Here is a 25169-nt window from a genome sequence, read left to right on the forward strand (position 1 = left end):
TCTTTAGTGATATCCAACTCTGTTCGACCCCATGGACTAGAGCCCTCCAGGCTTCTCTGCACATGGGATTCTCCAGGCAAGAATACCGGTGTGGGTTGCCATGCCCTCCTCCAGGCAGTCTTCCCGACCCAGTCATCAAATCTTCTGTCTCTTTTGTCTCTTGTGTTGGCAGGAAGTTTCTTAACCATTAGAGCTACCTGAGAAGCCCATTGACAAGATACACACGTGGGGTGGGGGAGGGGGAAGCATGACCAAGACCACATTTTTTTTTTTTGTTTATGCCATGTTTCATTAGTTTTTTATTGACAAATATCTTATTTGCATTAAGAATAATAATTTAATGGACATGTTTTTCACTTTAAGGTGCTCAAGGTGCTCCATTTGCCTGTTTTGAAGAAGTTAATTCTTTACATAATAGTTTTGGAAACTGTGGTTTTAAAAATTCCCAACCATTACCTTGTGAGCAAAAGTATGTATATAGAAAATGACTGTTTCATTGAGTTATAAAATGTCTCTATTTCTTGTCGAGAGATATTAAATAGTAACGGACAATAAGGAATATTTTCAAATAACATTATGTATATTTTCCTTTTATGCAATTTAGCTCTCTTTTTTTCTTAATTTTTTCCCCCTGTTAATAAGGAGACTAAGAGAAGTTTGGTGTTTACTACTGAAGGCAAAAAGTGGGCTCAGTGCAGAGGGAACAGATGGAAATCACTCATCTTCTAAACTGAGAGACACCTTCCCTGCCATCTCTTTGTAGCCCACTCCAAGTCACCAATCTATCCCTATAAGGAACTGGTACACATTTCTACACCCTAGCTTTTGCATTGCTGCCTGAGAGTCAGGTCCCCAGGTCACCTGACTCTGATACCCAAAGGGACTTCCATTCACAAACCCCACAGTAATGTAGCAAACACAGGGGTTCTTAGAAGGAGCAGACAAAAATGCTCATCTCCTTGTCTTACCTGGAAAAGAGTCCATATGCATACTTTAAAAGCTGTTGACTGAGGGTCAGGCTTCTAATTTTAAAAGTTTCTGATTTAATCCTGCCCAGGGACTTGGAATGCCAGCAGTCTCCTCCTCTAGCATCTCCATGTCGCCTAATCCGAATCACCAGTATCGCCTGCTGGAAGCTTATACACATGTCTGCACCAAAGTTTTTGCAGTTAACACCCAGGGAACAGGCTTCCAAACTACTTGACACTGTTAGTCAATGGCACTTCCATTAATGAGTCCCACACAGTTAAGCACTTCTTAATGGACATAGGAGCACCCCTACACATACATACTCTGATGCTATACCCCCAGCCCATGTACAGAAGAAGCAGGCAAAAATGTCCATTACCCTGTTTCTTCCTGAAGAGAGAAGTACTAGAGTATACTGTATATAATATATAGAAAATCTGAACTGACTAATAACAAATAGGGTGATTGAACTGGCAATCAAAACACCCGAATGAACAAGTCCACTGGTGAATTCTACCAAACATAAAAAAAAAAAAAGAATTAACTAAAATCTTCTAAAAATTAGAAGAGAACACTTCCAAAATCATTTTTCAATGCTAACAATTCCCTAATACCAAAGACAGACAAGGGCATTACCAGAAGAGAAATAAGAGGCCAATATCCTCAATGAACATAGATGAAAAAATTTACAAAATAGCAAATTTAACAATACTTTAAAAGGAACATAAACCATGGTCCAGTGGGTAATATTCAGGGGATGTAAGGATGGTTTCATATCCTCCAATTGATTGATGTGATACACCATATTAATAAAAAAAAAGTGATAAGAGTCATATGATCATCTCAGTAGGTATAGAAAAAGCATTTGACAAAATTCAACATCCTTTCATTATAATAACTCTCTTCATATTAGTGTAGAAGGACTGTACCTCAACATAATGAAAGCAATAAATAGAAAATCCACAATTAACACTATACTTAACAGTAATAGCTGGTAGTATTAACCCTGAGATCAAGATCGTGGCAATAATGCCTTCTCTTGTCATTTCTGTTTGCTATAATACTGCTGTACTAATCAAAATGAACTCATAGAAACAGAGTAGAAAAGTAATTGCCAGTGGAAAACAGAAATTGGTAAAATGATACATGCTTTCAGTTGTAAGATGAATAAGATCTGAAGATCTAATGTATAACATGATGAGAACACTATATAATTATTATATAATTAAGCAATAGAATTATATAATTATTATATAAATGAAATTTGTTGAGAGTAGAGCTTAAATGTATTCACATACAAAAATAGGATAAATACATGAAATGATGAATGTATTAATTCACCTAACAGGGTGAATCATTTCACAATGTAAAGTGAAAGTGAAAGTCGCTCAGTCGTGTCCTACTCTTTGTAACCCCATGGACTATACAGTCTATGGAATTCTCCAGACTAGAATATTGGAGTGGGTAGCCTTTCCCTTATGCAGGAGATCTTCCCAACCCAGGGATTGAACCCAAGTCTCCCGTATTGCAGGTGGATTCTTTACCAGCTGAGCTACAAGGGAAGCCCAGGAATACTGGAATGGGTAGCCTATCTCTTCTCCAGTGGATCTTCCTGACCCAGGAATTGAACCGGGGTCTCCTGCATTGCAGGCGAATTCTTTACCAACTGAGCTATCACGAAAGACCCTCACAATGTATACATGTATCACAGTATCAAGTTGTACACTTTAAATACTTTATAATCTTATTTGTCAACTATACCTCAGTAAAGCTAGGAAATGATAGCAGCAGATAAGTTCTGGAAATCTACTATACAACTTAATTCCTATAGCTTTAAAAAATATGTTATTGTATACTTAAACTTCTCCCCAAAGTTAAACCTTTTATTAACTGTTCTTACCACATCCACATAATAATGATTACAATACAAAGGGCAAGAGGAAGCTTTGGGAAGTGATGGATATGTTTATGTCCTTGATGATGCTAATGATTTCAAGGGCATATCCTTATTGCCAAATTCATCAAGTTTTACACATAGGTAGATTTTTGGTGGTGACTATACTTTAAGGTGGCTTAAAGAATAGTGGCAGAGCCAGATTCAAGAACCAAGAGAGGACATAAAGACGATGTTGATTAAAAAAAAAAAAAAAAAAAAAGAACAGAGTGGGAAGAACATGTTAAAAAAAAACTCAGATAAACTCAAGTGCTCCAGAGAGAAGTAGGACTTTCTTTAACTCCCAGGACAAAATCAGAAAGAAAAAAAAAAAAAAGTAAAACCCTTAGGTAAGTACCACACTCAGCATAGCTAGAAAACAACTTGGTTCCTTTATGAAAATTACAAATGGCTGAAGAAGGTGTTTAGTTCAATGGGACTAAGACAGTATCCTCCACAACCTGCCTCCACGTGAGTCTGCTATGGATTAATTATGATGTGTAAAGAATGCAGAATTTCCCACATGCACCAACACTGGAAAACTAACAGATTAAAAGATGAAGTCTGGAATCATGAAGTGAATGCTGATGAAGGGCGATCTCATGAAGAGAGCCTGATAATCTCTAAAAGATGGAATACAATCAGCCACAGCTTATTAGAAAGCAGTTGAGTACAGACAGAGTTAGACCACAGTGGATGCCCACAGAGGCAGGAGGTGGTGGTAAGTCAGCCTCAATCTCTCTCTTATGACCAGAGGTATGTGTGCCACCCTTGGTCTAAGATATGGAAGAAGGAAAAGAAAAGGTGGAAGGAACTGTGAAAGTTAGCAAGCATGACTTACATGGACTTCATCTGCGATGATGGTAGTATATGAATTTTCCCAAAATAAAATCACTAGATGAGACTGGAATTCAATAGCTCAATCCATCTGCTTTCAGCAGATTCCAGGAAAGAATTCAATGATAAATGCAAATTTTGAGATAATGTACTTTGGAAGAGGACTTTGTATTTCAATAGACAGACTAGAAAAAGATCTATCATGTAAAGCTGGTTTAAGATATTTTGAGATACATTTTTTCTATATGAAGAGAATAGAGCAACAATAAAAAAAGTTATTTCAATCTGAGAAACAAGAAAAATGAGACTGGAAGGAAGAGAAACTTGTAAAAAGATTTGGAAATGGAATCCCACTCTCATTTCAATCTTCACATCTTGATGTGTGCATGCTGTCATGTCTGACTCTTTTGCAACCGCATGGACTGTAGCTCACCAGGTTCCTCTGTCCATGAAACTTTCCATACAAGAATACTGGAGTGGATACAAAAACAAGACCCCTATTATGTTGTCTACAAGAGACCCACCTCAAAAAAAGGGACACATACAGACTGAAAGTGAAGGGCTGGAAAAAGTTATCCCATGCAAATAGAGACCAAAAGAAAGCAGGAGTAGCAATACTCATAGCAGATAAAATAGACTTCAAAACAAAGGCTGTGAAAAGAGACAAAGAAGGTCACTATATAGTGATCAGAGGATCAACTCAAGAAGAAGATATAACAATTATAAATATATATGCACCCAACATAGAAGCACTGCAATATGTAAGACAAATGTTAACAAGTATGAAAGGGGAAATTAACAATAACACAACTATAGTGGGAGATTTTAATATCCCATTCACACCTATGGATAGATCAACTAAATAGAAAATTAACAAGGAAACACAAACTTTAAATGATACAATAGATCAGTTAGACCTATTGATATCTACAGGACATTTCACCCCAAAACAATGAATTTCACTTTTTTCTCAAGCACACATGGAACCTTATCCAGGATAGATCACATCCCGGACCATAAATCTAGCCTTGATAAATTAAAAAAAAAAAAATTGAAATCATTTCCAGCATCTTTTCTGACCACAATGCAGTAAGATTAGATCTCAATTACAGGAGAAAAGCTATTGAAAATTCCAACATATGGTGGATGAACAACACACTGCTGAATAACCAACAAATCACAGAATAAATCAAAAAAGAAGTCAAAATATGCATAGAAAGGAAAGAAGATAAAAACACAGCAACCCAAAACCTATGGGACACTGTAAAAGCAGTGCTAAGGGGAAGGTTCATAGCAATACAGGCTTACCTCAAGAAATGAGGGAAAAGTCAAATAAATAAGCTAACTCTACACCTAAAGCAACTAGAAAAGGAACAAATGAAGGACCCCAGGGTTAGGAGAAGGAAAGAAATCTTAAAAATCAGGGCAGAAATAAATGAAGAAGAAACAAAAGAGACCATAGCAAAAATCAAAAAAGCCAAAAACTGGTTCTTTTAGACGATAAATAAAATTGACAAACCATTAGCCAGACTCATCAAGAAACAAAGGGAGAAAGATCAAATCAATAAAATTAGAAGTGAAAATGGAGTGATCACAACAGACAACACAAAAATACAAAAGATCATAAGAGACTACTATCAGCAACTATATGCCAATAAAATGGACAACTTGGAAGAAATGGACACATTCTTAGAAAAGTACAACTTTCCAAAACTGAACAAGGAAGAAATAGAAAATCTTAACAGACCCATCAGAAGCACGGAAATCGAAACTGTAATCAGAAATCTTCCAGCAAACAAAAGCCCAGGACCAGAAGGCTTCCCAGCTGAATTGTACCAAAAATTTAGAGAAGACTTAACACCTATCCTATTCAAACTCTTCCAGAAAATTGCAGAGGAAGGTAAATTTCCAAACTCATTCTATGAGAGCACCATCACCCTAATAACAAAACCTGACAAAAATGCCACACAAAAAAGAAAACTACAGGCCAATATCACTGATGAACATAGATGCAAAATCCTTAACAAAATTCTAGCAAACAGAATCCAACAACATATTTAAAAGATCATACATCATGACCAAGTGGGCTTTATCCCAGTGATGCAAGGATTCTTCAATATCTGCAAATCAATCAATGTAATACACCACATTAACAAATTAAAAAATAAAAACCATATGATTATCTCAACAGATACAGAAAAAGCCTTTGACAAAATTCAATATCCATTTATGATAAAAAACCCTCCAGAAAGCAGGAATAGAAGGAACATACCTCAGCATAATAAAAGCTATATATGACAAACCCTCAGCACACATATCCTCAAGGGTGAAAAAATTGAAAGCATTTCCCCTAAAGTCAGGAACAAGACAAGGGTGCCCACTCTAACCACTACTATTCAACATAATTTTGGAAGTTTTAGCCACAGCAATCAGGGAAGAAAAAGAAATAAAAGGAATCCAGATTCGAAAAGAAGAGGTAAAACTCTCGCTGTTTGCAGATGACATGATCCTCTACATAGAAAACCATAAAGACTCCACCAGAAAATTACTAGAGCTAATCAATTAATATAGTAAAGTTGCAGGATATCAAATCAACACACAGAAATCCCTTGCATTCCTATACACTAACAATGAGAAAATAGAAAGAGAAATTAAGGAAACAATTTCATTCCCCATTGGAATGAAAAGAATAAAATACTTAGGAATATATCTACCTAAAGAAACAAAAGACCTATATATAGAAAACTATAAAACACTGATGAAAGAAATCAAAGAGGACACAAATAGATGGAGAAATATACCATGTTCATGGATCAGAAGAATCAATATAGTGAAAATGAGTATACTATGCAAAGCAATCTACAGATTCAATGCAATCCCTATCAAGCTACCAATGGTATTTTTCTCATAACTAGAACAAATAATTTCACAACTTGTATGGAAATACAAAAAACCATGAATAGTCAAAGCAACCTTGAGAAAGAAGAATGAAACTGGAGGAATCAGCCTGCCTGACTTCAGGCTCTACTACAAAGGCACAGTCATCAAGACAGTATGGGACTGGCACAAAGACAGAAATATAGACAAATGGATCAAAATAGAAAGCCCAGAGATAAATCCACGTACCTATGGACACCTTATCTTTGACAAAGGAGGAAAGATATACAATGGAGAAAAGACAATCTCTTTAACAAGTGGTACTGGGAAAACTGGTCACCCACTTGTAAAAGAATGAAACTAGAACACTTTCTAACACCATACACAAAAATAAACTCAAAATGGATTAAAGATCTAAACATAAGACCAGAAACTATAAAACTCCTAGAGGAGAACATAGGCATAACACTCTCCAACATAAATCACAGCAAGATCCTCTATGACCCACCTCCCAGAATATTGGAAATAAAAGCAAAAATAAACAAATGGGACCTAATTAAAGTTAAAAGCTTCTGCACAACAAAGGAAACTATAAGCAAGGTGAGAAGATAGTCTTCAGAATGGGAGAAAATAGCAAATGAAGCAACTGACAAAGAATTAATCTCAAAAATATACAAGCAACTCCTGTAGCTCAATTCCAGAAAAATAAATGACCCAATCAAAAAATGGGCCAAAGAACTAAACAGACATTTCTCCAAAGAAGACATACAGATGGCTAAAAAATACATGAAAATATGCTCAACATCACTCATTATCAGAGAAATGCAAATCAAAACCTCAATGAGGTACTGTTACACGCCAGTCAGGATGGCTGCTATCCAAAAGTCTACAAGCAATAAATGCTGGAGACGGTGTGGAGAAAAGGGAACCCTCTTACACTGTTGGTGGGAATGCAAACTAGTACAGCCACTATGGAGACTAGTGTGGAGATTCCTTAAAAAACTGGAAATAGAACTGCCATATGACCCAGCAATACCACTGTTGGGCATACACACTGAGGAAACCAGAATTGAAAGACACACGTGCACCCCAATGTTCATCAAAGCACCGTTTATCATAGCCAGGACATGGAAGCAACCTAGATGTCCATCAGCAGACGAATGGATAAAAAAGCTGTGGTACATGTACACAATGGAGTATTACTCAGCCATTAAGAATACATTTTAATCAGTTCTAATGAGATGGATGATACTGGAGCCTATTATACAGAGTGAAGTAAGCCAGAAAGAAAACCATCAATACAGTATACTAACGCATATATATGGAATTTAGAAAGATGGTTAAGTGGGCCTTAGAAAGCATCACTACAAACAAAGCTAGTGGATGTGATGGAATTCCAGTTGGGCTATTTCAAATCCTGGAAGATGATGCTGTGAAAGTGCTGCACTCAATATGCCAGCAAATTTGGAAAGCTCAGCAGTGTCCATAGGAGTGGAAAAAGTCAGTTTTCATTCCAATCCCAATGAAAGGCAATCCCAAAGAATGCTCAAACTACCGCACAATTGCACTCATCTCACACGCTAGTAAGGTAATGCTCAAAATTCTCCAAGCCAGGCTTCAGCAATATGTGAACCGAGAACTTTCAGATGTTCAAGCTTGTTTTATTAAAGGCAGAGGAAACAGAGATCAAACTGCCAATATCTGCTGGGTCATCGAAAAAGCAAGAGAGTTCCAGAAAAAAACATCTATTTCTGCTTTATTGACTATGCCAAAGCCTTTGACTGTGTGGATCACAATAAACTGTGAAAAATTCTGAAGGAGATGGGAATACCAGACCACCTGACCTGCCTCTTGAGAAACCTGTATGCAGGTCAGGAAGCAATAGTTAGAACTGGACGTGGAACAACAGACTGGTTCCAAATAGGAAAAGGAGTACGTCAAGGATGTATATTGTCACCCTGCTTATTTAACTTATATACAGAGTACATCATGAGAAACGCTGAGCTGGAAGAAGTACAAGCTGGAATCAAGATTGCTGGGAGAAATATCAATACCCTCAGATATGCAGATGACTCCACCCTTATTGCAGAAAGTGAAGAGGAACTAAAAAGCCTCTTGATGAAAGTGAAAGAGGAGAGTGAAAAAGTTGGCTTAAAGCTCAACATTCAGAAAACTAAGATCGTGGCATCTGGTCCCATCACCTCATGGGAAATAGGTGGGGAGACAGTGGGAACAGTGTCAGACTATTTTTTTGGGCTCCAAAATCACTGCAGATGGTGATTGCAGCCATGAAATCACAAGATGCTTACTCCTTGGAAGGAAGGTTATGACCACCTAGATAGCATATTAAAAAGCAGAGACATTACTTGCCAACAAAGGTCCGTCTGGTCAAGGCTATGGTTTTTCCAGTGGTCATGTGTGGATGTGAGAGTTGGACTGTGAAGAAAGCGGAGAGCTGAAAAGTTGATGCTTTTGAACTGTGGTGTTGGAGAAGATTCTTGAGAGTCCCTTGGACTGCAAGGAGATCCAACCAGTCCATCCTAAAGGAGATCAGTCCTGGGTGTTCATTGGAAGGACTGATGCTGAAGCTGAAACCCCAATACTTTGGCCACCTCATGCAAAGAGTTGACTCATTGTAAAAGACCTTGATGCTGGGAGGGATTGGGGGCAGGAGGAGAAGGGGACAACAGAGGATGAGATGGCTGGATGGGATCACCGACTCAACGGGCATGAGTTTGAGCAAACTCTGGGAGTTTGTGGTGGACAGGGAGGCCTGGCGTGCTGCAATTCATGGGGTCGCAAAGAGTCAGACACGACTGAGCAACTGAACTGGACTGAACTGAATGATAACTCTGTATGCAAGGCAACAAAAGAGACACAGGTGTATAGAACAGTCCTTTGGACTCTGTGGGAGAGGGCGAGGGTGGGATTATTTGGAGAATGGCATTGAGACATATATATTATCATATTGGAAACAAATCACCAGTCCAGGTTCAATGCATGAGACAGGATGCTCGGGGCTGGTGCACTGGGATGACCCAGAGGGATGGGATGGGCAAGTAGGTGGGAGGGGGTTCAGGATGGGGAACACATGTACACCTGTGGCAGATTCCTGTTAATATGTGGCAAAACCAATATAAAAATGTAAAGTAATTACCCTCCAATTAAAATAAATAAATTTATATTTAAAAAAAAAGAATACTGGAGTGTGTTGACATTCCTACTCCAGGAGATATTCCCAACCCAAGAACTGAACCCACATCTTGGTGGGCAGATTCTTTACCACTGTGCCACCAGAGAAGCCCTCACTTGATACCGTTAAGCTAATCTCTGTTATTTTAAAAGGACCTCCCATGGAGAATTCACCAGGAGTTCAATAGTTAAAACTCCATGCTTTCACTGCTGAGGGTGAAGACTTAATCCCTGGTCAAGGGAACTAAGATTCTACAAGCCACAAGGCCAAATAAATAAATCATTTTTTAAAAAGCCTGCCCATGGTCTTTTAGAGCAAATGGATGAAATTTTCAAATGAAAGACATTTGGAGAGATAACATTGACATGCTCAACAAATATATGTCAATAACTAAGAACTGTTTTTTCATTTGAGGATGAGAGTTGTTAGATTTGAGTAATTCCAAGAGCAAGAACTGACATCAGTTATTTTCCAGGGCATAAACTAGGAATATTGGAAGTCTCTTAGAGAAGCCAGTATTCTACCCATTGATAAGTAAACAAACTATTTATGGGATAAACTTTGGTATGGTTTATGCCAAATATGAGGTCTAAAAGTTTCTGAATTCTCAGGAAAGGAATACAGAATGACTGGAAATATCAACATATTCAAAGAATCTTGGGATCAAAATGAAGAGTCTGTATATTAAATAGATTTACTGACTAAAGATCATGGCCATTACAATGAGCATAATTAGAAGGGTCTCGAAATATGCTCAAAGTGTAAATAAATGCAGTCAGCCACTCTCAACAAATGTTGGGTAACAAATCAGCAGGCTGGTCAAGCTTTATCAAAGTGGGAGCAGGTGAAGAATTTTCTCAGAGTGTGATCAGTGTAATGGGCTAGATAACAAAACTGAGCACTAAAATAGGAAATGAAAGCATATCTGAACATTTGAGTTTATTGTATAGTGTTCAGTTCTGCTTCTGCTGTGCCAATTAATTCTGTCAATTCAGATGTGCACTCTAGGGCACAGTGTCATTTTGGTATTTTTCTGATTTTTTACTATTGGTTAAACAACTTTTATGTTATCATTGATGTGATACAATACTTATTCAAAACTTATGTTACATTAAAGGACAGAATGACAAGATATTGTTTTGTTTCTCCTCTCCAGGGATGTTCTTTGTGGAAAATTAGCTTGTGTTTGGCCACAAAATAGTACTTACAGAAGTGATGTTCGATCTGCAGTTTATTCATATTCTCAAGGACTTGTGTGCATAACTCTTGCATCATCAGTGAGATCAGGTGGAGGAGATGATACCTATGTGGCTGATGGCACCATGTGTGGTGCACAGATGGTAACAAAACATGTTCACTTGCATTTACCTGTGTTAAATTATGTAATTATCAGATACTATATTCCACGATGACTATCCCAATCATACAGAGAGGATTTGAACCTGGTGCTGCCATTTATTTCCCATATGATATTGAAAAGATTATTAAACCAAGCCTCGGTTATCAAATAACATTGACTTTAATAATAAGCGGAGTGATTCTTCTCATTTTACTTTTCTTTCAAAAGATAGTTTTGGTTATTCTAGACCCTGCACCTTTCAATACAAACTGTAAAATAAACTTATGCCATGCCATGCTAAGTTGCTTCAGTCTTGTCCAACTCTTGTGACCCTATGGATTATAGTCTACCAGGTTTCTCTGCCCATGAGAGTCTCCAGGCAAGAACACTGGAGTGGGTTGCCATGCCCTCCTCCAGTGGATCTTCCTGACCCAGGGTTTGAACCTGGGTCTCTTATGTCTCTTGTGTTGGCAGGCAGGTTCTTTTCTGCTAGTGCTGCTCAAAGTGGGTGGCCAAAGAATACTGAAGTGGGTAGCATATCCCTTCTCCAGCAGACCTTCCCCATTCAGGAATCCAACCAAGGTCTCCTGCATTGCAGGTGGATTCTTTACCAACTGAGCTATCAGAGAAGCCCTATTAGTTGCTCAGTCATGTCTAACACTTTGTTACCCCATGAACTGTAGCCAGCCAGGCTCTTCTGTCCATGGATTTCTTCAGGCAAGAATACTGGAGTGAGTTGCCATACCCTCCTTTAGGGGAATCTTCCCAAACCAGGGATCGAACCCATGTCTCCTATGGCTCCCTCGTTGTAAGTGAATTCTTTACCTCTGAGCCACTGGGGAAGCTCAAATGAATTTTTATGAGACAACATAAAACTTTTCAGAAATTTAATAAGAATTGTGTTAAAACTATAGTTTGGGAAGAGTGAATATCTTTATTATGTTGAAGTTTTCAATCCATGAAAATAGTTAAGTCGCCTCAATTATTTAAGTAGTCATTGATTTCTTTCACCAGCATTTTATAATTGTTAAGGTATAGATATTGTGTATCTTCTGTTCGACTGCATCTCAACATTTTATTCACTTTGGAGTAAGTATAACTGACATTGCATTTTTAATTTCATCTTTCGCATGTTTATAAAAATGCAATTTTAAATATATTCAACTTGTACCCAAAGACTTGCTGAATTATTTTATTATTTATAGAACTTTTTTGGTAGAAACCTTAGAACTTTGTATGTAGACAATCATTTCATTTTCAAATAAAGACAGGTTTTGCTTGTTTGTTTTATTTTTCATTACAAATAAGTGTTGAATGTTGTCAAATACTTTTTTTTGTCAATTGATATAACTTTGTGACTTGTATTCTTTAAAATTATAGTTATGTTTCATCTAGATGATCTGAAAAGCAATATTAATGGTATTTGAGAAATCTAGATTCATAAGAAAGATTTGGATTTGTAAAGACAGGGCATTTTCCCTTACTCTAGGTTAGTTATGTGGTTTGATAAAAAATAAGGAAGCATAGGTGGTTAAATTCACATGTAGAATTTTGGAAAACGAATCAAGATTGCCAGAGACTTTGATCATGACTGTTATCTAGGAGACTTAAGGGAGCCAAACACCTCTGTACAAGTTTTTCTTTTAACTTTTTAAATTTGATAAAATGTACATAGCATAAAATTCACAGTTTTTACCGTTTTCAAGTATCCAATTCAGTGGCATTAATTGCATTCGCTTGACCATATAAAATCTGTTTCACTAGTCAGTTTGTCTGAATTTACGCCAGAACCACATGGTTTTCATATAGTACTTACTTTTTTTTTTTTTTTAAACTGGAGTATAGTTGCTTTACACTGCTGTGTCAGCTTCTTCTGTAGAGCAAAGGGAACCAGACATATGTACACATATATCCTCTCTTTTTTGGATTTCCTTCCCGTCTAGGTCACCACAGGGTACTGAGCAGAGTTCCCTGTGCTGTGCAGTAGGTTATCATTAGTTTTCTATTTTATGTATAGCATCCATACTGTATTATATGTCAGTCCCAATCTCCCAACTCATCCCACCCTTCCTTCACCTTTGGTACGTATACATTTGCTTTCTATGCTTGTGCCTCTATTTCTGCTTTGCAAATAAGGTCATCTATACCATTTTTCTAGATTCCAGATATATGCTTTGATAGACAATATTTGTTTTGTTTTGTTTTTCTTTCTGATTTACTTCACTCTGTATGATGCTATTGAGGTCAATCCATGTTTCTGCAAATGAGAATTTTGTTCATTTTTATGTCTGAATAATATTCCATTGTATGTATATATCACATTTTTATCCATTCATCTGTTGACCGACATTTTAGTTGCTTCCATGTTCTGGCTATTGTAGTGCTGCTGTGAACATTGGAGTGCATATGTCTTTTCAAATTATGGTTTTCTCTGAATATATATCAAAGTGTGGGATTGGTGGATCATATGACAATTCTATTTTTAGTTTTTTAAGGAACCTCCATACTATTCTCCATAGCTGCTGCATCAATTTACATTCTCATCAACATGCATGAAGGTTTCCTTTTCTCCACAAGTTCTCCATCATTTATTGTTTGCAGAGTTTTTGATGGTGGCCATTCTGACCTGTGTGAGGTGATATCTCGCTGTAGTTGTGATTTGCATTTCTCTGATAATTAATGATGTTGAACATCTTTTCATGTATTTGTTGGTCATCTATATGTCTTCTTTGGAAAATGTCTATTTAGGTCTTACTTTTTTATTACTCTTTTTTTTTTATATTGAGCTTCATGAACTGTTCCTATATTTTGAAGATTGTCAGTTACTTTATTTGCAAGTATTTTCTCCTATTCTGAGGGTAGACTTTTTGTCACATTTATAGTTTCTTTTAGTGTGCAAAAGTTTTTTAAAAATATGAAACACTTCATGAATTTGAGTGTCACCCTTGCATGGGGCCATGTTAATCTTCTCTGTGTCATTCCAATTTTAGTATATGTGCTGCTGAAGTGAACAATACAGTAAGTTTTGAAATCAAGAAGTGTGAGTCCTCCAATTTTATTCTTTTTATTTTTTATTTTTCAATTTTATTCTTTTTAAAGACTTTTAGCTATATATACTCTTGTGATTCCACATGCATTTTTTGATGGGTTTTTCTATTTATGAAAAAAAATCTGTTTTGAAATTTTGATAGATTGCATTGAATTTATAGATACTTTGGATATTATTGATATATTAATAATATTATGTCTTCCAGCCTATATACACAGGATAAATTTTATTTTTCTGTTTTTTAATTTTTTTTAGTATTTCTTTTAGTTTTCATTGTATGCTTCTTGGTTAATTTTAATTTTCTAATAATAGTGGATGCTATTTTTTATTGAATTGTATTCTTAATTTCCTTTTTAGAATGTCCATTGTTATAGAAATGTCTTTAGTTTTGTGTGTTAATATTTTACCCTGCAATTTTACTGAATTATTGACTAGTTCTAACAAACTTTTGTGTATGTGGAGTCTTTAGAGTTGACATACAAGATTATATCATCTGCAAAGAGATAATTTTACTCGTTTATTTATAATGTGTGTGCTTTTCATATTTTCTTGCCTATTGCTCTGGCTAGCACTTCCAATATTATATCCAAGAGAAACAGCAAAAATGGACTGGTATACACAACATCATTTACTCATTGGCTATATGTTAATTTTCAGGAAATAATTGCAAAATGCTAAATTTCATTCTTCTTTTCAATGATTTCATCATGTGTTATGCTGATGTATTTAAAGAAGTCAAGAGAATATAAATTAGGAGCTTCTCTTAAAGAATAGAGAAAAGTAAATGAGAGGAAAAAATGACTAATTTAACCCCTGATTAACCACTTCAACATAACTAGGGTTTTGCAATGCATACATATTAGGTAAAAATATTTCTTTTGATAGATTATTCTAATTAGCATTATAACAAGGATTTATGATAATTTACCATCCAAAATAATAATTTATATTATACACTGAAGCTAAAATAATAAATTATTTTCCAGTTTTTGAGCAGACAAATCATTAATATTAATCTAACTAATTATTCATAGCAGAACATTAGCTCCCATAATGGTGATTCTCATTTCAGTTCCCAATTGTAAGTATCAAAACAAAAATTATATGACCTCACTACACTGTGTTAAGGCAAACGCGCTCAGACTTTTTGTTTTTTTTTTAAACTCTTACTATTGTTTAGATTTTTGTATTGGATTGACAGAATCTTTGTTCCAAAATCAGAGTGATGCATAATATAAAGTCTCAGCAAAAGTGTCTTTTGTATACACATGATATAGTTATTTCTCTCCTCATGTCAGATTTGTAAATAACTATGAAATATTGCTTGTTTTGTTTTAGTATTGTGTAAATAAAACCTGCAAAGAAGTTTCTTTAATGGAATATAATTGTAATGCCACTATAAAATGCAGAGGAAATGGGGTAAGAAATTTTTGTTTTTGTAATTCTAAATTTTATGTTACTTTTTGAGTAATTCAAAGTAAAAAATCCATCCTGTTTGGTAGAAATGAAAATCTAAGTTGCTCTTTTATCCAATCTTGCCTAGGAATAGCTAACTAATATAAAGAAAATCAGCTGATTTCCAACTGATCAAAACACTATTGAGTGAATTGTACTATATGTGGACTGAATTTATTGTAAGCACTCAAAACTTATAAATTGATAACACGTTTAAATTAAAAAATCATTTTCTCATGCAAATGAATGCATATTTTACTTATATTGTGAACATATTTCTTCTTCCTCATACTCTTCATAATTAAAATTTATAGCTATGTAATATTTTACAGAAGATATTCTTAAAGACATGTTAGAGAATTTCTGAAGTTTTTATGAAGAGGCTTCTACTAGAAAGTATCTTTATGCAAAAAGCATTTTATTCTCAACTGCTTATCCATTTTAATCTGGCAATACAGATTTGTAGTTACTTTTGCATTTAATATTTACTTCTTAAAAAATGCATAATTTGGGTCCCTTGTTTTACTGCTTTCCAAAAAGAAAATCAGTGTATGATTCAGTCAACATTATAGAAATGATAAAAAATTTATCAGTATTCAGTTTTGTAATATTCATTATTACAATTTACGTGATTGGTTTTAGAAGATATAGAATGCTGCTGCTTGTCTTGAATTTTCTATGAAATTTTTCTGTAAACAAAAAGGATAGCTACATTTTCATGTTTTTGTTTTTTACTTTCATTGTTGTTCATTTTCATTGTTATCATTGTTGGCCTGATCTTTTGCACTTCTTTGTTCAATTCTCTGCTTTAAGCCTTCAGCCTCAATATTTTTGTGTAAAGTCTCAAACCAAACTTATAGGTTGCAGTTTATTGATACATTTTATTTAGCTGTAATTAACATACAATATCATATTAGTTTCAAGTGTCAGTTCAGTTCAGTCACTCAGTTGTGTCCGACTCTTTGAGACCACGTGGATTGCAGCACACCAGACCTCCCTGTCCATCACCAACTCCTGGCGCTTACTCAAACTCATGTTCATTGAGTCGGTGATGCCATCCAACCATCGTATCATCTGTCATCCCCTTCTCCTGCCTTCAATCTTTCCCAGCATCAGGGTCTTTTCAAATGAGTCAGTTCTTTGAATCAAGTGGCCAGAGTATTGGAGTTTCAGCTTAAGCATCAGTCCTTCCAATGCATATTCAGGACTTATTTCCTTTAGGATGGACTGGTTGGATCTCCTTGCAGTCCAAGGGACTCTCAAGAGTCTTCAACACCACAGTTTAAAAGCATCAAGTCTTCAGCGTGCAGTTTTCTTTTTAGTTCAACTCTTACATCCATATATGACTACTGGAAAAACCATAGCTTTGATTAGATGGATCTTTGTTGTAATTTGATATTTTATACATTATGAAGTTAACATTCCAGTAAGACTAGGTTTATGTACATTCTATTTTACAGTAAAAAGTTTTATTAAAAAATCCAAAATATAGCTATTTTGATGTTCCTAAGAGATTTGGTCTATTATGTTAATTTTTTTCTAAAATTTATATTATAGGGAATTTATCTATTTAGATTTGATATTCTAGATAAATATTGTTTCTAACATGGCATTGTTCATCTACTTTAATGGGAGAGATAGGGTGCCGGGATACTACTTTAAAGTAGAGAGAAATATATCTTGTGCAGTATACATTTAGAGGTCTACGATATCAACAATGCAAAAATCTTGTCTTTCCACATTAAAAAAAAAATCACTCATTCTGTTGGCACAAAATTATTAAGTTTTAGTTCTGCTCTCCCAAAATTTTATAAGCTCAGTTGGACTGTTCTGTTGCCTTCAGTCCTGTCAGAGAGAAATGTGATGGTAGTTTAATTCCATTTTCTTTGTGCTGAATGTTGTGAGATTACTTTTCTTCATTTTCTGACATTAAAAATATTACTGACAAGGGACTAAGGTATATGTTTTCATTTCATTTTTTCTGCTAGGATGTCCTTGGGTTAGAAAGATCCCCTGGAGAAGGAAATGGCAACCCCCTCCAGTATTCTTACATGTGAAATTACATGGACAGAGGAACCTGGTGGGCTACAGTCATGGGGTTACAAAAAGTCAAACACGATTTATCGACTAAACACCAAACACTAGAAAGTCAAATTACATATCTAGTCTGAAATAGCAAGTCATTCTTCACTTAATAAAATTTAGTAATATTTATTTGGTTATTGCTTCTGCTCTAGCTGACCATCTTTTTTCTTTCACTACATTAGTAAAAATGTAGTGATGGTAACCTCTGTTGTTTATGTTAATTCAGGATAGGGGAAAATTTGGGGATTAGATTTGAAATAAGAAATAAATTTTATTTTAGTCTTAATTTCAAAATTTTGCATTAGAATGTTTATCACCAGTGTGTTGTGTGTGTATGTGTGTGCTCAGTGGTGTCCGACTCTGCAACCCCACAGACCATAGCCTACCAGCCTCCTTTGTATATGGGAATTTTCCAAGCCAGAATTCTGGAGTGGGTTGCCATTTCCTAATCCAAGGGATCTTCCCAACCCAAGGTTGAACCCACATCTCTTGGGTCTGCTGCACTGGCAGACAGATTCTTCATCACTAAGGCCACCTGGGAAGTCGGACTACACTAAATATCAAAAAGCAGAGATATTGATGTGCAAATTAGAAGAAAACTTTTGGAATTCAGTATTATAAATAAAACTCATTTTATTGAAATCACTTTTGATATGTAGGGAAAAGAGATTTAAAATTTCAATAATCTTTAAACCCCCCAAATTTATCATTATCAGCATACATGGACAAAACACAATGTCTGCAATATAATTATAGGAAATAACCATAAATGTCTATTTCTTAAAATGTGCTAGCCCTATATTTATACCTTCAAGTATGGGAATAAATTCATAATATATCATTAGTGATATTTGTTTGGCAAAAACCTGGGAACGAATGTTTATGTGTTTGTGGATGTGGGTACATATGTTTATCTGTGAATATATGTAACACATAAAATGCTTAGCAGTGGAGTGGGACTTAACTAGTGGATGAAGGCCCTCTTTTGTGTGTTGGTCGCTCAGTCATGTCCTACTCTTTTTGACCCCATGGAGTATAGCTGCCAGGCTTCCTCTGCCCATGGAATTCTCCAGGCAGGAATACTGGAGTGGGTAGCCATTTCCTTCTCCAGAGGATCTTCCTGACCCAGGGATCAAACCTGGGTCTCCTGCATTATAGGCAGATTCTTCACTATCAAGCCCGAGGGAAGCCCTATGTATCAGTTATATAGTCGTTAATAAACTTAGGAGACAAACATTTTGCCTTCTTGCATTTCTTTTTCTTAGAGATGGTTTTGTTCAAAACCTCCTGTACAATGTTACAAACCTCAGTCCATAGTTCTGCAGCCATCCTGTCTACCAGATCTAGTCCCTTGAAACTATTCATCACTTACCCTCTAAAATCATAAGGAATTTGATTTAGGTCATTCCTGAATGGCCTAAAAGGAGAAAGGGAAAGATAAACCCAACTGAATGCAGAGTTCCAGAGAACAGCAAGGAGAGAAAGTCTTTTTAAGGGGCCATTGTAAAGAAATAGAAAACAATAGAATGAGGAAGGCTAGAGCTCTCTTTAAGAAAATTAGTGATACCAGTGGAACATTTCATGCAAGGATGAGCACAATAAAGGACAGAAATGGCAAGGACCTAATAGAAGCAGGAAAGATTAAGAAGAGGTAGTAAGAATACACAGAAGAACTGTAGAAGAAAAGTCTTAATGTTCCAGATAACCATGATGGTGTGGTCACTCACCTAGAGCCATACATCCTGGAGTGTGAAGTCAAGTGAGCCTTAGGAAGCATACCTATGAACAAAGCTAATGGAGGTGATGGAATCCGAGCTGAGCTATTTCAAATCCTAAAACATGATAACTGTTAAAGTGCCACATTCAGTATGCCAGCAAATTTGGAAACTCAGTAGTGGCCACAGGACTGAAAAAGGTGAGTTTTCATTTCAGTTCCAAAGAAAGGTAATGCCAAAGAATTTTCAAATTACCATAAAATTACACTCATTTCACATGCTAACAAGATTGTGTTCAAAATCCTTCAAGCTTGTCTTCAGAAGTACATAAACCGATAACTTCCAGATGTATGAGTTGGATTTAAAAAAGGCAGAGAAACCAGAGGTAAATTTGCCAATATCCATTGGATCACAGAAAAACAAGGGAATTCCAGAAATAACATCTACCTCTGCTTCACTGATTATCCTAAACACTTTTTCTGTGTGGATCACAACAAACTGTGAAATATTCTTAAAGAGATAGGAATACCAAGACCACCTTATCTGCCTCCTGAGAACCTGTATGCAGGTCAAGAAAGGCCAGTCATGAAGCAATGGGCTGGTTCCAAATTGGGAAAGGAGTATGTCAAAGATGTATATTGTCATCCTGCTTATTTAATGTATATGCAGAGCATATCCTGCAAAATGACAGACTGGATGACTAACAAGCTGGAATCAAGATTGCTGGAGAACTATCAACGACCTCAGGTATGCAAATGATAGCACTCTAATGGAAGAAAGTGAAGAGGAACTGAAGGGACTCTTGATAAAGATGAAAGAGTAAAGTGAAAAAGCTGGCTTAAAACTCAGCATTCAAAAAATTAAGATCATGGCATCTGGTCCCATCACTTCATGGCAAATAGATGGGAGAAAAGTAGAAACAGTGGCAGATTTCATTTTCTTGGACTGCAAAATCACTGAGAATAGTGACTGCAACCACAAAATTAAAAGATGCTTGCTTCTTGGAAAAAAAAAACTATGACAAATCTAGATAGCATATTAAAAATCAGAGACATCACTTTGTCTACAAAAGTCCATATAGTCAAAGCTCTGGTTTTTCCAGTAGTCATGTATGGATGTAAGAGTTGACCATAAAAAAGGCTGAATCCCAAAGAACTGATGCCTTTGAACTGTGGTGCTGGAGAAGACTTTTGAGAGTCCCTTGGACAGCAAGGAGATCAAACCAGCCAATCCTAAAGGAAATAAACCATGAACATTCATTGTAAGGACTGATGCTGAAGCTGAAGTTCCAATACTTTGGCCACCTGATGGGAAGAGCAGACTTATTGGAAAAGACCCGGATGCTGGGATAGATTGAGGGCAAGAGGAGAAGGGAGTAACAGAGGATGAGATGGTTGGATGGCATCACTGATTCAATGGACCCGAGTTTGAGCAAACTCAGGGAGATAGTGAAGGATAGAGAAGCCTGTTGTGCTACAGTTCATGGGTGCCAAAGAGTTGGAAACAACTTAGAAACTGAACAGCAACAAATTTAGAAGATCAGGGATTTTATTCTTTTGAATGTAAGTATATATGACATACAGAGACTATCATGATTTATAGTAATTACATATTTTTCTGTTTCAGATATGTAATAATTTAGGCAATTGTCATTGCATTCCTGACTATGCACCTCCAGATTGTGAATTACAAATTGGTTCACCAGGAGGAAGTATTGATGATGGAAATCTTAAACTTCGTGAGTAGAAATTTAACTTTTAAATTCTAGGATGCTTTTAAAATAACGCATCAAAATAGGATGCTTCATGAAATAAAGAAATACACTATTAACTAAAATCTTCCATGATCCCAAGTGACTAAAAGAGTTACTTTGAATAGTGGCTTTCATTAAATTAATGTTAAATAATGTTTGCAATGTGCTTTCCACAGAGACACCCAGTTTTAATCAACTCAGTTACTAAAATGCAATATAGTACTCAAGTTTCAATAAACATCATGCATGTTCAGTCACCTCAATCATGTCTATCTCTTTGTGGCCCTATGGACTGTGGCCCAGCAGGCTCCACTGTTCATGGAATTCTCCAGGCAAGAATAGTGGAGTGGGTTGCCAGTTCCTTCTCCAGGGGGTCTTCCTGACCCAGGGATCAAACCCAAGTCTCTTATATCTCCTGCATTGGCAGGCAGGTTCTTTACCACTAATGCCATCTGGGAAAACCTAATAAACATAATAGCATGAATGAAAAATAAATATGGATGAATGAACATTATGCAAATTATTTGCATTCCATGTTATTAAAAATTTTGCAGATTATTTAAAAACACATGTAGGGTAAGGTGTTTATTTTGAATGAAATTTAGAGAAAAATGTATGACAAAATATAAGTATACATATTTACTAGGAAATAATAGTAAATCACATTTTGAGTGATGAAGTACAAGTTTATACTTTCTCTAGTTTCCATGAATGAAGGAAAGTTGCTACTCACTGACTCAACATCTATTTAAAAAAAAAAAAAAACTCTTAACAGGGCTTCCTTTGTGGTCTAGTGCTTAAATATCCACCTGCAAATGCAGAGGACATGGGCTCAATCCCTGGTCTGGGAGGACTCCACATGCCACAGGACAGCTAAGTCCACCCGCTGCAGCTGTTGAGTAGGTATGCCCTAGAGCCTGAGCTCCACGACAGAAGTCACCTCAGTGAGAAACCCGCACATCGCAACCAAGAGTAGCCACTGCTTGTCACGAACTAGAGCAAGCCTGCACTCAGCAATGAAGACCCACCACAGCCAAACATAAAGCAGATAAATACATCTTCAAGAAATAAAACTGTCAACGGTGTGGGTATAGCATGATCCTACCTCATCAAGGTGGGGTCCACATATGGCAAAGCCAAAACTAAAATCATACTCAATCGTTAAAAGCTGAAAGCTTTTCCTCTAAGATCAGGAATAAGACAAGGATGCCTATGCCCACTACTTTCATCCAACACAGAATTGAAAGTCCTAGTCACAGCAATTACACAAAAATACATAAATAAAATAAATCCTAGATTCTAGTTGTATTTGATGGAGAAGGCAGTGACACCCCACTCCAGTACTCTTGCCTGGAAAATCCCATGGATGGAGGAGCCTAGTAGGCTGTGATCCATAGAATTGCTAAGAGTCAGACACAACTGAGCAACTTCACTTTCACTTTTCACTTTCATGCATTGGAGAAGGAAATGGCAACCCACTCCAGTGTTCTTGCCTGGAGAATCCCAGGGACACGAAGCCTGGTGAACTGCCTTCTATGGTGTTGCACAGAGTCGTGTATTTGATGAGTGTTTATTCTTGCCTGGAGAATCCCATGGATTGAGGAGCCTGGCGGCTACAGTCCGTGGGGTCGCAAAGAGTCAGACATGACTAAGCGACTTCACTTTCACTTTCCTTTTTAAAAAAATTAACTTATTTATTTTTATTGAAGGATAATTGCTTTACAATAGTGTGTTGGTTTCTGTCTATATCAACGTTTTTTCTTGCTTTTTAGTTAATTTATTTATTTTTAATTGGAGGAGAGCATTTTATTCTTATTGGACTACACGGCCCAAATTGTTTCATATGTATCCATTTGTAAAATTTTTCTTGTATTTGTGTCATTTCACTGGAACAGCTGGACACCCATAAGCAAAATAATTATCCTAGTCACAGACCTCACAACTTTCAAATATTAACTCAAAATGGATCATAGTCCTAAAGTCTAAAAGTATAGCTAAGGACAAGCTCGGGCAACAGTAGTGACTGGAGACAGTGGTGTGCATACACTTGGCTGTGGGGCCCAAGTGCAGGTATCCATGTGGTGGCAGATGTCAGTTGAAGATGTGTTTGTAGTGATCAGGGCTGGGGTAGGTGGCAATGGCTGGAGCCAACCACAGGCTCACTGGCTGCTCCAATGGTCCTGAATGTCAGTGCGCTTTCCTATTGCTTCACACTCTACTTCTGTGAATGCATACTGCAAGGGAAATCAGTGATGGGGTGGGGAAATCAAGTTCTGGGGCATGCAGGTGCCCACCCAGACAGGCTAGCTCCAGGTAGGCACAGTGATGCCCACCACTGTCAGAATTCCAACTGTGATTTGGATCCAACAAACAGCTAGAGTATGCTCTCCTGTAGCTGTTCTCTTCCTCCCCTGGGTGTACGCACAGTCTTGGAGGTCAGTGATGGAGGTCTTGCTGGGGGTGTGCAGGTTCAGAGCTGAAGGCAGGGGCTGGTTACAGGTAGGCACGGTGGTGTGGGCCAGTCAGAGAGGCAGAACCTGATCTGGATCTGACAAACAGCTGCAGGAGCCTTGGGTGTCCACATGCTCTTCTGTGGCTGGATGCTCACCCCAGGGCATGCAGTGGAAGCCAGAGACAAGAATCAGGCTGGGAACATACAAGTGCATGACTGCAGGGGCTATTCACAGGTGAACATGGTGACATTGGCTATGTCACCATGGAAGGTGTCACCATGGCCATGTCACCTGATGGAAGGCAGGATCTGGCTCTGTCCACAAAGAGCAGTGTGTGGCCAGGAAAGAAGGCAGGGAAGAGGGAAGGCTGGCTGGCTATACATTCACCTGTGGCTGTAGCTTGTTGTTATATCATTCAGTTTCTAAGTCGTGTCCGACTATTTGTAACCCCATGGACTGTGGCCCACCAAACTTCTCTGTCCATGAGATTGCCTGGGCAAGAATACTGGAGTGCCATTTCCTTCTTCAGGAAATCTTCCCCACCCAGGGATCGAACCTGCATCTCCTGCGTTGGCAAGCAGATTCTTTACACTGAGCCACCAGGGAAGACTGCTGCAGATTACTTCTACTTAATATATCAGAGGGTCTAGTCAGTATATCCTTCCTCCCAAAGCATACAGGTTAAAAAGAAAAAAGAAAATCAGTGTTTCTGTATAGGTAATATGATCCTATATGCAGAAAATTCTGAGTCGCTAAAACCTAAAGAGTAAGGTAGCAGAAAGTGAGATCAGTATACAAAAAGCAATTGTATATCTACAAACTAAAAAGAGACAATCCAACAATTACATTAAGGAAGCAATTTTATTCATAGCAGCATAAAAAATAAAATACTTAGCAATAAATTCAGTGGAAAAGTACATGATTTGTACACTGAAAACTTCAAACCATTGCCGAGATAAATTAAAGAAAATTTAAGTAACTGAAGAGACAGTTATGTTCAGAGTTTGGAAAACACTTGTTGCAAGGTCAGTTTTCCCCAGATTTATTTATACACTTAGGAAAATCCTTTTGTTAATCATCTATCAGGTTCATTTGCAGAAATTGACAAGCTGATTATAAACTTTATACAGAATTTCAAAGGGACTAGTGTTGTCAAGATAATGAAACAGAGTGACATTGGAGAAAATACACCACCCAACTGCAGAACTTTCTATAAAGTTACAATAATCAACACAGTGTAACATTGATCTTAATATAGACATATAGATCAATGGAACAGAATAAATCACTGGAAGTAGAGCCACAGATGCATGGAAAACTAATTTTCCATAAAGTGCAAAGCAAATCAGTGAGTAATGGATAGCTTTTTCAACAAAAAGTTCTGGAACAATTATATACTCATATGCAGAAGAAAAATAATTCTGTACATGTTCCGACGTCATGTGTAAAAATTCACTCAAAGTGGATCACAGGCCAAAATGTGAAGCCTAAATGTGTAAAACTTCCAGAAG

General features: G+C 36.8%; 1 protein-coding gene and 1 non-coding gene across 3 annotated transcripts in view; one reads left to right on the forward strand and one right to left on the reverse strand.

Moving 5' to 3' along the window:
• LOC110126585 (disintegrin and metalloproteinase domain-containing protein 18) overlaps positions 1–25169 on the forward strand; it is a 102197-nt gene that overhangs the window by 68030 nt on the left and 8998 nt on the right. For both annotated transcript variants that reach the window (XR_002310482.2, XM_020876315.2), the window contains exons 15-18: positions 364–469; positions 10966–11149; positions 15536–15616; positions 21079–21190. Coding sequence is in view for 1 of the 2 variants with exons in the window: in XM_020876315.2 (XP_020731974.2) it covers positions 364–469; positions 10966–11149; positions 15536–15616; positions 21079–21190 (483 nt within the window). In the remaining variant the exon portion in view is untranslated. The remainder of the gene's footprint in view (positions 1–363; positions 470–10965; positions 11150–15535; positions 15617–21078; positions 21191–25169) is intronic.
• LOC139032673 (U6 spliceosomal RNA) lies at positions 14057–14160 on the reverse strand. Its single transcript, XR_011485252.1, has one exon. It is a non-coding gene; the product is annotated as a U6 spliceosomal RNA (small nuclear RNA).

This window comes from Odocoileus virginianus, chromosome 32 (genome assembly GCF_023699985.2).
Source record: "Odocoileus virginianus isolate 20LAN1187 ecotype Illinois chromosome 32, Ovbor_1.2, whole genome shotgun sequence".
NCBI classification, from domain to species: Eukaryota; Metazoa; Chordata; class Mammalia; order Artiodactyla; family Cervidae; genus Odocoileus; species Odocoileus virginianus.